General features: G+C 34.6%; 1 protein-coding gene across 1 annotated transcript in view; it reads left to right on the forward strand.

Annotated features, from left to right (window-relative positions):
* Nucleotides 1-15,022, forward strand: part of CLVS2 (clavesin 2) — a 61,927-nt gene extending 46,905 nt beyond the window's left edge. The window contains exons 4-6 of the mRNA XM_006926137.1: nucleotides 1,572-1,682; nucleotides 7,888-8,108; nucleotides 14,248-15,022. Of these exons, the coding sequence (XP_006926199.1) occupies nucleotides 1,572-1,682; nucleotides 7,888-8,108; nucleotides 14,248-14,335 (420 nt within the window). The 3' untranslated portion in view covers nucleotides 14,336-15,022. The remainder of the gene's footprint in view (nucleotides 1-1,571; nucleotides 1,683-7,887; nucleotides 8,109-14,247) is intronic.
* Nucleotides 15,023-15,516: the final 494 nt, after the last annotated feature.

Consider the following 15,516-nt stretch of genomic DNA (forward strand, 5'->3'; position numbering starts at 1 on the left):
CAATGGAAATGCTTATATTTAAAATATAATATAAAATTTTTAAATGTGGAGGAGGGTGAAAGAATATGAGTACAGTAAACTTCAAGGTTACCAATCATTTTATATTTCTCAAGCTGAAGAAATGTGGAAGGCATATGGATGTTTATCTTAGCATTCTCTTTATTTTACATTATTTATCATCTTTTTATGTATAAAATTTCATAACTTCAAAACATACTTGTCTGCATTTCTATCTAATTCACTTCTGTTGTAATAACCTGTTGACGAAAGAAAGTACATGTATATGAAAGAACTAAAGACATTGACATAAAAGGAGACATATTTTACGTTTAGCTATCCTAATTTATTTATTTTCTGAAATACTGTGGGTTTTTTTAATAATGTATTGTTCTCAGAGATAGAAATTACTTTGCAAAAAAAATGCTCACTGGCTCTGAAAATCAGTATACAAAACCACTAATTAATTACTAATGCTCATAAGTGTTCCCCCTGCCAAATGAAATATTTTAATGGGGTTATATCAAGCATATTTTTAATCTTAAATCTTGTTCAGGAGAACATTTAAATAAAACAAATGCATGCACAATTATTTCAGTTTCCTTTTTTTGTTGTTTCTGTTTATGCTCTAAGTAGAACCCAGAGGAATGCCAATCATTATGATGCCACTTGAGAAACACTTCTAGTGGTGGAATTTTTCTTTGTGGTCAATTCATTGTGGAATTTTGATCTAGTAGCAGGTCCATTTATGTTGACTCCATCGTATTATCAAATGTTGCAATTCATTTGGCTTAAGGATGCCCTTCGTATTGGTAGAGTAGGCTTGGGATGTGCCGATTTAGTCATGGAGAGGAAGAAAACACCTCTCTACATCACTTCAGATGCAAACCCTAAGCAGGTGAGTTCTTATCAAAGCAGAGCTGGTGTTTTAGCCCCATTTTACTCCTGTGAGGTGAGCTCAGAGGGTTTGACTTTCATTTAACTTGGTGAAATGCAACTGCAAATTTTTTACACTACGACTCTAGGTTTTTATTTTGTTTAAGGCCATTTCTTTTTGTTAATGCTTGAAATAAGGTACGGAGAATGTTTATAATAAAGTTGATAATAAGAGAGAATAAAATGAGTTTCGATATCTAACAGTACTCAAATTATAGATAACTACAGTGAAATTTAATAAAACAATTTAAATACACTAATGTAAATACAAATAATTTAAATAGAACTCTATCGTAGGTTTATTATTTGACAAATTTCTAATGTCTTTTATATGTGTTTCTTGGCCTATAATGACACAGCAATTTGCAGATTTAAAATATGACACTCCTAAACATGCTGAAATTCTTATCGACAGTCTGTTCTTGAAAAGGATTTGCTTTATTACATATGCTTCAATTTCTGGATGAAAGTTACAATGTTTAATGGAATAAATTTCTCCTTTCTTCTTCTTCGACCTATACAAATAATCTCATTTAAGAGTGTGGAATAGCAAATCTCTATACCATATGACCTTCCATAAACCTTCTCAATCAATATATGGAAGGATATTGATTTTTTCCCCCTCCATGTTACTCTAGGACAGTTTCCCGGCACGATTTGGAGGAATTCATTTTGTCAACCAACCGTGGTATATCCATGCCCTGTATACTGTGATCCGGCCTTTCCTGAAGGAGAAGACTCGGAAAAGGGTATTTGTTACTTTATTTTTATATCCTTTCTCCTCCCCATTCAATAAATTATGATGCATACTGTGTATTAATATTGGCTATGGTAAATGTGCTTCTATATTCTACATAAATATTTAACATTTTAAAATTCTTAAAGACTTGGTATTAATTCTGAGCAGTTTATCTGTGAAAGAAATATTTAGAAGCTAACTCTTATTTTCCCATGAATGGGAAGAACATTTTAGCACATTTCTTATATATTAAAGCCCGTATAAAAGTTAAAAAAAAAATTATGCCATATTACTATATTGTTATTGGTACAGTTAATTTCAAGTAGGTCTAGATAAAAGGTATAATTTTATGTCGATAAATGGGTGTTAGTTATTTCACGATATGTATAGCATTGAATATAGTGAATTATGTGATGTGTAATATAAGTTTGTGGTGATTGTCATGATCAATCACACATTTCAGAAAGAATGTTAATATGTAGTTATATTAATATTTCTTTAAATTACACATTACTTGAATTCTGAGATTCAGTTTTAGCTAACAATGAAGATATTCAAAGTATAAACAACAAAATAATCAGTTTTTTGAGAATATGATAATTTATATAAAGCATTTAGCACAGTGCATGGCACATGGTAAATGCTGAACACATTTATCGTTATTATTAACAAAATATTTTAAAAATGCATTTTAATGCACATTATTTTATCCTCTTAAACAGCTTTGAAAGTAAGCTTCGTAAGCATTATGTCCTATTTCAGAACAGAGGAAAATGAGTCTTTGGATAAATAAGTAACTTGCTTACTCATTTATACAGCTGTAAAGTGGTGCAGCAATATTTGAATCAAAATAGCTCCACATTTAAAGTTATTTTTACCGTTGTGCTGTGCCAATTTTCAAATGATTAGTTCCCCAGTAAAATACTTCTAAATCTATATGGAAGATATTTTTCCATGTTTCTCAATGAATGAGAAGGCGCTTCAGGTATTTCAGTTTTTCAGTGCAATAGAAGCCTCATTGTGAGTGGGAAAGTGAAATAATTGTTAAGTATGTGTTTGTATCAAACATTAGTGGCAATTTTCTGTTTATGAATTTGTTGAGAATTTTCCAATGCTTTAGGAGGAAGAATTCCGTAAACAATTATAATTGATATTAGGAATTGTTTCTACCGCTGAGAATCAAATTAATTTACATTTTAGAATTCAGAAAAATGTGTTGACGTGCCTCACAAATAGCAGTTTCAAATTTTGTTTTGTGAAGGGATGATCCAAAACACCTGCTGGGGCTTTTAGTATAAATTATACTAGTGAACGCTTTTGTAGTATTCATTCTATGCCAATGTTGTTCTGAGTACTCTACATATGTTAACTCATGGAATCCTTAAAACAAGGCTTTTTTCTCTCCTTTTATAGATAGGCATGAAAGGTTAAGCAATTTGTTCTAAATTACTGCTAGGCGGTAGTAGAGCTGAATATGCGGATTTGTTGGGAAAAGGGACTAGAAAAAAGATCTTTAGGTAGAAACATTCCAGATATATCTGACAAACAGCAGGAGCAGAATGAGGGATTTATTGGGGAGGACTGGGTAGCAGAGGACTGGGTAGGAAGGAATATAGTGTGCCATACAGGGCGTTGTATACCGCTGCAAGGATCTGGGCTTTCTGTTAGAGTAAAATGAGAAGCATTTGAAAGACTGAGTATAGGGGTGACTTGTCCTGACATGATTTTAACATGATTCTGCTCTGTTGAAAAAGATTGAAGAGGATTAACTCTAGAAAACCAGGAAAGCTCCAGGTTTGGGGGTTATTTGATAGAATTTGACAATTTTGACAATATGTAGAAGAATGCATTGCTAGCATTATTCCAGATGGAAGTGAACTATCTCAACTTTAGCATTTTAATTAAAACTATATGACTTGCAAATTTTCATATGAAAAAATAATTACAGGTTAAAATCCCTTTAATTTCAACTTATATAATCGATGCACAATACAAACCTATTATTTTTTCTTACTAGTATCCCAAGTAATTAAGCTTCATAATATTATTTAAATACCTTATACTTCAGGTGCTATAAATCTACATTCTGAAAAACTGGTAAAAGAAAACCTAAGGAGTAATTGTAAATCTTCTTTCATAAACAGGAAACACCTGGTTCTTTGTTTTCTTAAAGTAAATCTGAGTTTGAGTCTCTGACACATCTGGCTGATGTGAAGGAATATCAACCTTAGGTGTTATAGGGGTCCCTTCTGCTCATAATGTCGCCAATACCTGGAATCTTTCATGCAAAGCCAAACTTCCCAGCCATCATGGCCACTTATGACATTCTCACTGGTCAAGCCAGTATTAGTTCCTTGAATTAAGATCTACTTCTGCTCTCAAGGTGTCTGTGAAAAAAGAGCATCTTTGCTGGAGCTAGAACCCAATGGCTTGGCTTCGACCCTTCCAAGGAACTGGCAGGAAACAGGTTCTCCTTCTGGTTTGTACAAATTTCTACCACGTCCTCAAAAGTACCTATTCCTTGCCACTTTTCAAAAGTATTCTATCCTCCTCTTTTCCACTCCAGTCACCTGGCATATTCTCTTTAATGACACAACTTATGGAAATAAAATAAGAATGGAAGTATTATTCAAGCTAATTTTTAGAATTTTAAGGTACTCTGAGGCAAAGGTCAAAGCTTCTTGCATGAAATAGAGGAAGAGAAAATATAAGGAGAAAAAAATAGTAAAATATCAATAAATGATGTTACTACACAGAACTAGTTAAAACAAAGGAAAATATAAGAGCAAAAATTAAATAGTTGAGCAATTTCAATGCATCCTTATCACCCAGACTAGAAGTAAATTCACATTTAAAATTTCTCAAAGAGAATCTTCATATAATATATATATTTTAACAAGTCTTAGATTTGAAGAAAATGTATTATGTTTTATGAATTGTCAAAGCAGTATATACATAATGTAACTAAGTAAATTATATGTGAGAAGGTGAGAGGTATTGTAAAGAAACTCAATGTGGAGAAAGTAGATAGTGCTTTCTATTTGGAGTAGCTTTGTCGTATTAAAAAAGAATCACTAGGCTAGGGAAGGCCTTCCTAAAAGGAAGAGACTTTGAAGCAAAGACTTGAAGGATGTGGGAGGACAAACCATGGGAACATCTGGAGGTGGAAATCTCCAGGCAAAAGAAACATTCATTGCAAATGTCCTGGGACATTGTTCTGAGACAAATATGTATATGGCGTGTTTCAGCAGGGAGCGAGTAGTAGGAGATGTGTTCAAAGGAGGGGTTCATGAAGGATTTCACAGGATTTATTCTAAGAGAAAGGAGAAGCCAGTGGGTAATTGTGAACAGCATAACATGGTCTGACTGATGTTTGGATGTGGTCATTCTGGCTGCCGTGTTGAGAATAGAACGGAGAGGGCGGGAGCAGAAGTAGAGAGAGCAGTTAGAAGGTTAGTGCAGTAATACAATTTGAAGGATGATGGAAGCTTGAGTTAGGGTTGTAGGAATGGAGTTGGTCAGATGTTTGAATTCAGGAGATATTTTGAAGGTCGCACCAAAAAGATTTAATAACAGTGTAGATTATGGGAGGAGTTGAGGAAGAGTCGAAGGTTGGCCTGAGAAACTAGAAGTATAGTCCTACTATTAACTGATTTTGAAAATAGAGAGGAGCTGATTCTGAGGAGAAAATTGTGATTTCAGTTGTGAACCTGTTACATTTGAGGTGACCACTGACCGTTTAAGTGGGTAGGAAGTAGAGAATGGAATTACCAGCATGGAGTTCAAAGGAGAAGTCTCAATTCAATATATGAATTTTTAGTGTATAGATAATACTTAAAGCCACTAGAGTGAATGAGATCACTAAGGAGTAAGTATAGTTAGAGAAGAGAATAAATTCAAGAACTGAAGCCTGGAGCTCTCTGACACAGCAAAAGAGACTGAAAGACAGCACCTATCAAGGTAGGATAAAAACAAGAGATCCTGGGAAAAAAATATTTCAATGAGGAGAGTTATCTACTATATCCAGTGCTGCTGAGAATTCAAGAAAGATAAGGACTAGAACTGGATACTGAATTTAGCAATTAGAAGGCTCTTGAGAAGAGTTATTTTCATACTGTGGTGGGAGACAACACTTATTTGGATTGGATTCAGGAAAAAATGGGACAAGAGTATTTGGACAATGAATATAGACAAAACCTTTCATGATTTTTGCAATAAAAGGAAGGAGAGAAATAGAATAATAAGTAAAGGTGGCAGTAGGGCCAAGAGAGATTTTTATGTGTCTTTGTGCAGGGAGAGGGATGAGTAGACTTGGTCTGTTTGTTCTCTGATGGGTAAGATCCAGCAGAGAGAGAGAGGAAATTTGATGATTGAGAGAGACAAGAGAGAATTGCTTGAGAAATATAACTGAGTAGAGGAGAATGGATGAATTCTAGTGTGCAAGTGGAGAGGTTGGCCTTTGTAAAGTTTATCCTTTCATTGTACTAGGAACGAAGGCAAAGCATATGGACACAGATGCTGGTGGGTGGGTTTCATCTGGTTGCCCTATTTTTTTTTTTTTTCAGTGAAAGAGGAAACAAGGCCAAAACCAACAGTGATGTTGAGGGAGGAGGTAACAGAGTGTTAGCGAAGAGAGAGGAAGTAGTGTGCTGGATTACATTTACTTTTCTAAGAATTTATTACCATAATTCTTGCATGACTTGAAAGAGAAAGTTTCTTACATAAAGTAATGCATCCGATAAAATAAAAGTTATATACCTAATAAAATAAGGGTTTCAGATGCTAGAGATTAACTACCCAGGAAAATACTTTTCGTTATTTTATGAGAAGAACCTAGGAGTGTGTGTGTGTGTGTGTGTGTGTGTGTGTGAGTGTGTACTCCATATTTTCCTGGGCTGTTGTGCTTTGGAAATAGGAGTGGAAAGGTGTAACGTTTCCAATTAACATAATGTAATATAGGACAGATGGCATCTTCTACCTCTGTAGGTCACACATCAAGTATTCCAGGCAGTTGTTTTCTCTGCTTATTTTGGCCAGTGACTTGCTTTTATTCTTCCATAATATGTTGACATTATTTGTTGATTGATGACACCCATCCCTCTCATTTTATTTGGTAGACTATTTATTTGATAGACTAGTCTTTTTTTTTTTGTTTTTCTATATGTTTACTTTGGTGGATTCTAAAGGATAGAAAGCAAAGATGAATGTGTTAGTCTGTTCATCATGAACATGAAGTATGAAATTATTTGTAAGTCACTTATAAAACTACACTTGATCTTAGCTAAAAGGCCAAGAAGTGATAAGTCACTTATAAACTACAATCCTTAAGTAAATATTATATAAATTTATATGAGATAACAACAATGCTTTATCAGATAAGACTGATCTGCAGTTTTGAGACTGAAATGAAAGAAGAAGAAAGAGGTAGCAATTTATGGAGAAACGGATCTTGAGTATGTAGCTTGAATAATTATCCAACTTAACAAAAAGCTCTATGTACACAGTAGTACCAATAATGAACATATACACACAGCTTTACATTTTCAATCCATTATTCCATTTTCTATTTGAATAAGCATGGAAAACTCTAATAGAGAAGATACTGGCAACATTACAGAACATAGGTCCTTTGGGACGTTAACCTTCACTCGACCGTTCATTATGATGATGCCAATATACTTTTATTTACATCACATACTTTACATTGTAAAGTAGTAATTTAGAGGTTACAATATTCCTATTTTTATTGGTAATAAAGAGAAAGGCTTACTAACGACAGCTTTTGGACTTAACAAGTTGGATGGGCTCTGTAATCGATGTGTCCCTTATGAGGAGAATCTGTTTTAACAGCATTCTCTATGTACATTATCAGCTTTGCACCACCATTAGGATGATGTACAGATCAACATGCACATCAGGTTCTGCTTATGTCCCCAACTATGAAACTAAATTTCTGGTTCCAGCTCTTAAACCCAATAGCTGTTGGATCATCTAGAAGCTACTTAAAATTCCTTAACCTTCAAGAATTTTATATGACATATTAGGATAACAGTACCAGCCTGCCTGTTTTACAGAGTGGTTGAGGGGCTCAACTATTTTAATGGACATGGGAAACTTATTTTTGCTCTTCTTATCCTCACTTCCTCCCTCCAGCATTTGGATCATATTGATTCTCCTCTGTTGTGTTTTCCCCCACCCTCTTCTCGCATTTGTAGATATTTTTGCATGGTAACAACCTGAACAGTCTACACCAACTAATTCATCCTGAGATCCTACCTTCTGAGTTTGGAGGAATGCTGCCCCCTTATGACATGGGAACATGGGCAAGGACACTGCTAGACCACGAGTACGACGATGACAGTGAATACAATGTGGACTCCTACAGCATGCCCGTGAAAGAAGTAGAAAAAGAACTTTCCCCCAAGTCCATGAAGAGGTATGTTGCAGGTAGCTGGGGAGGGGGCTGGGGACAGGGCAGAGGCATCCCAAGTTTAACTCCAGGTTTTATATTTTTCTGAAGTAGATATTTGGTGGGGATTTTAAAACCTTATCATGCTCCCATGATAAGATGTCTAGGAATTCTGAGTCAAAGATAAAGTCATTTGAGGTAACCTCTCGACTCAGTTTTGGTCCAAATTTACAATCTAGCAGGAACCTTAGAAGTCACCAAATCCAGTGGTTTTTCAAACTATACTTCGTGTTCTAGTGGAAGGCCTCAGGCCAACGGATGGGGTGGGGACAATCCCTGTCTTTGCTGCAATGAAAATGGCTTTCTTTCTACCTAAGCATTTTATTAAACTTCTGTATCAGATTTCATTTGAAGAAAGGGATTCATAGTACACACACACAAACATTAAAAGCTTATGTTTGTGTTCGAACACTAACATTAAAAGCTTATGTTCTCTTTACAGTATCTCTATCAAGTTTCTGTTTAAAAGTCTAGTCATTCCTGGGGCACAACGTTCTATTTACCTACACCTTTAATCTTTATAAAGTTCATTTTTGAGTCAGAGTCTCACTTCGATTCTTTGATTCTCATGGTATTTTTATTCCTGTTTTCTTTCAATTAATGCATATTTATTGAACACATGATGGAGGGGAGGGTAGTTACCAGACATGCACAGCTGTGTATTTGCCTCTAAGTTTGCATTCTATAGCAAACTGGAAGACATTAATTTCCAGGTTTTCACAGGCCACACCAGCCCAGGGTTCATTTAGATAACATAATGATGTTATTCATTGGTTCATTTTCTATCACAGAAGTATAGGAACCACAGCTCCTGCAAGCATGTTCTTACCTAGCTCAGGAAAAACCCAAGAGCATCTCACATGCCACCCAAACACTGTCTTACATGCTTCTCTGATGAAAGCCTCATGGTCCTTTTGTCATTGCTCTGTCTCATGCTGATGCTTCTGGTGGTGGTGGTGGTGTGTGTGTGTGTGTGTGTGTGTGTGATGTCCCTCTTTCCCCAGGCTGCTCCACCACTGCTTGGAGAGAATGAAAAGGCCTATGACATCTCCAGCTTTAATTTCTCCACTAACCATCAAGCTTATGTTTAAACTGAATTCAGCCTTCTCAACTCCTTTCTTTTAAATCAAGGCATCTTAATTTGAGTTCTATGCTCTCCTAAATGAAGGGGTTCATGGTTAGAGTTATGTCTCTCTTTCCCCAGGCTGCTCCACCATTCCTTGGAGAGAATGAAAAGGCCTATGACATCTCCAGCTTTAATTTCTCCACTAACCATCAAGCTTATGTTTAAACTGAATTCAGCCTTCTCAACTCCTTTCTTTTAAATCAAGGCATCTTAATTTGAGTTCTATGCTCTCCTAAATGAAGGGGTTCATGGTTAGAGTTGCACAGGAGTTTATTAAGTACTGAAAGTTATATTCGAAACTGTGTCAGTATATGTGTATGTGTATATGTATATATAGTGTATTTTCTGAAGAGAAGGCATATATCTCCTCAAATTCTCTGCTTTAAAATTTTAAATGACTGCTAATTATACAATATAAAATCAACCCCATATCATGGCTTACAGTGAGCTGTATGATCTGATCCTGCCTACCTCTCTTCTCTAAATTTATTTTCTTTTTCTCTCTCTCCTACTTTTAAGACACAACATCCTTTATCATCCTTCAGCTTCTTCAGCTTGTTCTTATCCGAGGATCTTTATAATTGTCACCTGTGACTAGAATTCTTTTTTCCTACATTGTCTAAAGGCTGGCCTCAGTCAAAGGTCATCTTCTCAAGAGGATATTTTAGTATTTCTCAATTACCGGGTCTTAATCAGTTCTATTTCCTTCTTATTCTAGTCACTTCCTATCAATCAACTCCTTTATTTTATTCTGTTACTTATCAGTCTGATTTTATTTAACTTTATAACCCCCCACCCCCGCCCCAATGTAAGCTTCATGGAGACTTTAGTGCCTTTGTCTCTCTTGTTTTCTTTGGAATCCCCAGTACCTGGCGCGGGGCCTGGCACACAAATGATGCTCACTAGAGACTAGTTGAATAAATGCAGGAGTCTTCTGCTGTCAGTGGACCCTTTTAAGTGCAGTGTTTAGAACTGAATAAGTGATAGCTGACACTATTACTACTTGCATTGAGGTTCCAGAATTCTGCCTTTGCAGTGTAGACCTCATTGACTTCCTTTCATTGCTACTGTTGTTGTCACTGTTGCTGTCCTTTAGGCATCCCAAGCACATTGCTGACTCATATCGGGCTCCTTAAAACTAGTAAGCCTCTTTACTTTTAGATCCATATCCTCATAATTCTCTATTTTTACGTTTAGCTTTTTCATCCAAGCACATTATTTTAATTGATTAACGCCATCTTGTTGTTAAGATAGATTTGGCTCAGTCTATCCACCTTTTGAAGTCTTTATGGATCCTGATTTTCTTCTCCAATTAATTAGGCCATGTTGTCCCCTGCAGACTTGGCTTATAGCTTATCAACCTCTCCAACCTTGAGTTTCTTGCTCTGACGTGGGCTAATTAGAATCTCAGACATCCTTTGTTTGTGTAGGTTTTGTAGCATATGAAGCTTTCATTGTTTTATTTGAAAACTTCTGAAAAAATTGAATTAAGAAAATTGTTTCATTTGATTCTCATCTTCTCTATGTCAAAGAATGGCAGTTCCCCATCAAGAATGGAAGAAAATTGTTTCTTGGTTTCATGCTGCTCTCCTCTCTATTTGCTTTTCCAGTTTTATGTCATCCTTAGATTGAGATGGAAAAAAATCATTCCTTCACCAAAGAGTTGTATATAATTCTTCCTTTCGGTGAATTTAGCTGGATGTGTAGGAAGAAAACTTTGTCCCCTTGTGTAAATTTGTGGAGGGATAATATAATCAGTAAAAAAATACAAAGTTCACTAGATTGTGGGTGCCTTAAACTTGGAGAGTATCTTTTACCTTTTACATCTAGTACCTAGGGTGGTGCTTAGCACATAACAGTTACAATAAGCAGCAGTACTAATACCATTATGGTAATATGAACTCCAATTTTATTGAATAATATTCAACATCTGCTGTTACTACATGCCAAACCCTATCTAATGCTTTGTATGTATTGACTCATTTGCTTCTCTAAACAAGTAAAAGATAATGGTATCCCATCTTATTAATGAAGAGACCCAATACAGAGAAGATAACTTGTCACATGTCACATAGCTACAAAGTAGCAATGCTAATATTGGAATACAGGCAATAGAATTTATAAGTCATTTCCTTAACTGCTACTATTTGCTATCTGCCAGAATTTGTGCTGGGATTTATGCATGCATTATTGTGTTTAATCCTCGATATATTCATATGATGTAGAAGTTATATTCCTCATTTTACAAATAATAGAACAAAATCTTAGGAAGTTTAATAGCCTCCCCATGGTCACAGAGCTAGTAAATAGCAGAACTGGAATTGGAATCCACCGCTGGCCTAAATCTAGCCTCTTAAACACTAAGGTATAGCATAATATTGTAGATGCATAATAAATGAATAAATGATACCTGGATAATTAAATTTAAATCATTGGTTTTCATGAAAAAAATAAAAGTTATTTGTTGCAAAGACAATAGAGGCTTTGTGGAGACTGCTAAGATGTACTATGTCTTAATGATGGACATCTCCCTCTATTGCAGCTGAAAAAGACCAATTCTTTAATAGTTATGATCTTGCACAAATAACCCTGTTGTTTTGTATGAGAGAAAAAAAAAAAAACTGGACCGAAATAACAGGATACTTGTGGCAATTAGATACCAAAAAAATTCTTAATCATCTTAATTGGAAATTGTTTCTGCCTGGCTTGTTTTACCGAGGAATTGTTCTATATGTGGAGCCAGCATTCCTCGTCAACAATTCCTGTATCTGTAATGCATGATAAAGGCAAACTGGGAACTTAATCCCAGACTGAACATCTTATTATGATTTAAAATATTTCATGAAAATCACCATATCCTCTAATATATTTTTAAAAATTAGTCAAGGAACATAAGGATTTAAAAGATTGTGTGTGTGTGATGTGCATTTTAATAAAACTTTATGGTAAATGCTTAAATTGTGTACTTTGTGCTATCTGAAGAGCTTGGTGTGTACTCATTGAATATTATTAAGCTAGACATCAACATTTATGTAATAGATTTAACTTCATGTGAATTTTAAAAATACATTTTTTGTTAAGAATTTTTTCTCTACAGGATAAATTGCTTTATCTTCATAACCCTTCATTTTGAATGCTTAATACTTAACTTCTTTCAGTATGGAAACTATTTACTGGATAGAAATTAAGACATTGAGGTCCTACTGTGTAACAAACTCTGTAATACACGTGTATTTGAAGTAAATAGAAACTGATCAGGTCTCTGCTCATGGAATTTAGAGTCTAGTCGGTACTAGTTATCAAGTTAACGTTTTATGCAGGACAATAAATGAACCTCTGTATGTTTTAGTATGGATTTATCTTGAAAAACCAATTTTTTAGTTGAATCTAAGAGAAACTGTTAAATGTCTAATTACTAAGTGTTTTCTGCAGTTGTTCACTGTGTTAAAATGTATTTTATTCATGTTCTTTTTCTAAGATAAATTATTACTCCTTGTCTCTGTCTCTGTCTGTCTCTGTCTCTGTCTCTGTCTCTCTCTCGTGCACACACACGTTCAACTTTAGTCAGTCTCCTTTCTGATATAGGCATCTAACACTTATTATTGAGATAAAATAGTGAAAATGAGTTAGGAAATAAAACCTCCTTGTTTTAATATTTTCACCTTTGTTTCATTCCCTCTTTAGAAAGGAATTCAAGTTTATTTAAATGAAGGACTCAATTTATCAATTAATCCTGTAATTATTTTTGCTTTGGTAATTAGTTCCATTGCTGTTCTTTTTCATCAGCATGTGCAGTTGTATTTCGCTTAAAGTCTTTCTGTTTGAAAGTTAATGAGGTCTGCTAAGAGGTGCAGCAATAGCCAATTGGCTGGAATGCAGCAGCAGGGGAAAAATTCATTACCAAGGAAAATTTTAAAAGGGCAGCTGCTTCCTTAATGCCATAGCTATTTGGATGGCAGCTTCCTGCAACAACAGTAGCATGTTTCATTAATTCTCCTCCTTCCCAGTTTTGTGTTTTTCCTAATATATAATTCCTACCTTCTATCAAAAAGGTTTTCAAATTATTTACTTTCCTAATCATGAAGTGCTGCTGCCTAAAGAAGAGGGGTTTTCAGGTTTTTAATTTTTAAAAAATATTTCAATTACAGTTGACATTCAATATTATATTAGTTTAAGCCATATGCATAGTGGTTAGACGTTTGTATAACTTACAGAGTGATCTTGCTGTAAGTCTTGTACCCACTTGACACCATATTAGTTATTACAATATTATTAACTATATACCCTAAGCAGTACTTTACTTCCCCATGACTATTTTGTAACTGCCAATTTGTACTTCCTTAGCCCTTCAATTCTTTTCACCAAGACCCCCAGGGCTTTAACATTTTTAAAATCTTAAAACATTTCACGAAATTTTCAAGAGTAAGATTGATTTTATTCGAATGTTCTAGTGGAAAATTGAATATAATTCACATTCAAATTCTGACTTTTTTCCTAACGTGATCACTAAAAATAAAAGAAAAAGATGGTTAAAAATGTATATTCATGTTGAATTTGTTTCATCAAGCCCTTTAAGACAGGAATCAAGGCCCCATTCATTTCTACTTTATGTCTCATAATAATAATTTTACTCTAATAATTCCCCATTTGGAAATGCACTATTGGAATCCATCTGTACTATACTAACAATTCTCAGTATCAAAGATTCTGAAGAGGGCATCTTAAGCCTATTATTGTATATTTAGAATCCTTTGCTGTTCATTATTACATTTAGAGGCCAGAGGGGATTGTTTCCTCTGATGCAAAACCCCATGGTACATATCTTTCTCTTTCTGAATGTGCAGGATTCTCAGTTCATAAATTCCTTAATGTAGGGAGAGATAAACCGCATCATTGAGAGAAGTAATAGTGGAGAAAAGGCAGAGAAGAGGATGTGATCATTTGGTAATAACTCACTGACATTGGCTTTATAATTTCCAGATCCCAATCAGTAGTGGACCCTACAGTATTAAAACGCATGGATAAAAACGAGGAAGAAAACATGCAGCCTTTGCTCTCTCTGGACTGACTGATAACTTCTCTGCACTCCCTATTGATTAGAAATGGAAGGTACTTTTTTCTTTTTTCAGCAACAGGGACAGCACTGTGGAGGAATTACCAGCTGGAAACTTATTTATTCTTGTTAATGTTGCATAATATATAATAAGGCATCAGGCTTTCCCATTTGCCTGAACCATGGGTGCCCTGGCCTGGATTAAAAAAAAAAAAAAGTCAATAATTTATTCTGTAAGTGCCAAGTTCTTTGTAAATACCAATGTAATCTTTATGTCAAGTTTGTAAATTTTGGTAATAACTAAAATTGTAAAAGTTTGGTTCATGAGTTCATGCCAGTGATGTGAACTAGAACAAAAAAAAACAGAAAAGACACATAAACAATCAAAGCTAATTAAATGGAGCCCTGTTTCCTATGAAGCCATATTTCAGCTCTCATAGTGATTGTTTCATTGTTTTTCTCTGAAACCCTGTAATACTCAAATGTACTTTTAATGGGCACAGAGAACTAGGAAATTCTAGGAAATTATTATGATAAATGTATTTCCTGTCTACTGATTTACATTTCGCAGAAAATGTGATATCATGGCCTTGCATTTCAGAGACAAAGAATGGCAGATGATCTGGTAAACTGAACACATGAACTCTTCTATGTTGTTTAATTCCTGGAGTCTTGAGAAAAGATATGTTTCGCAGATCAAGATGTGGAATTCTAAAAGAAAGTGAATTCTTTTTAAATTGCTTTCTTAACAATGTATCTTTTTTTTCAAGACCCCTTAAATCTCTGTGTGATGTACTTTAAGAACATTTTCCCCTCAAAACTCTTTAACCAAGAGAAAGAGAACTCATACATGAATAGAGTTCTGACAGCTAATTTTGAACATAAAAGTTGCCATGTACAGAAAAGGGGCTAATTTCGAATTATTGTGTTCTGGTTGAAAAAACATATATATTCACACATACATACACATACATATATATTTTTACTGAGCTCTAATAAATTCTTGATGTAACAGGCTTATAAAATCAATCATACATATTCAATGGTCTTAGAGACCTTATAGTATTACATGAGATGCTAACTGATAAACTACTTCCTCGAAAGTTAATGAAAATGAGATATAGTCAGACTTTCAGCGAACCTATTCAAGGAAATTCTAACCTAATTTTAATGCAATCTTGAATCTGTGCCATTTT

This window comes from Pteropus alecto, unplaced genomic scaffold (genome assembly GCF_000325575.1).
Source record: "Pteropus alecto unplaced genomic scaffold, ASM32557v1 scaffold79, whole genome shotgun sequence".
NCBI classification, from domain to species: domain Eukaryota; kingdom Metazoa; phylum Chordata; class Mammalia; order Chiroptera; family Pteropodidae; genus Pteropus; species Pteropus alecto.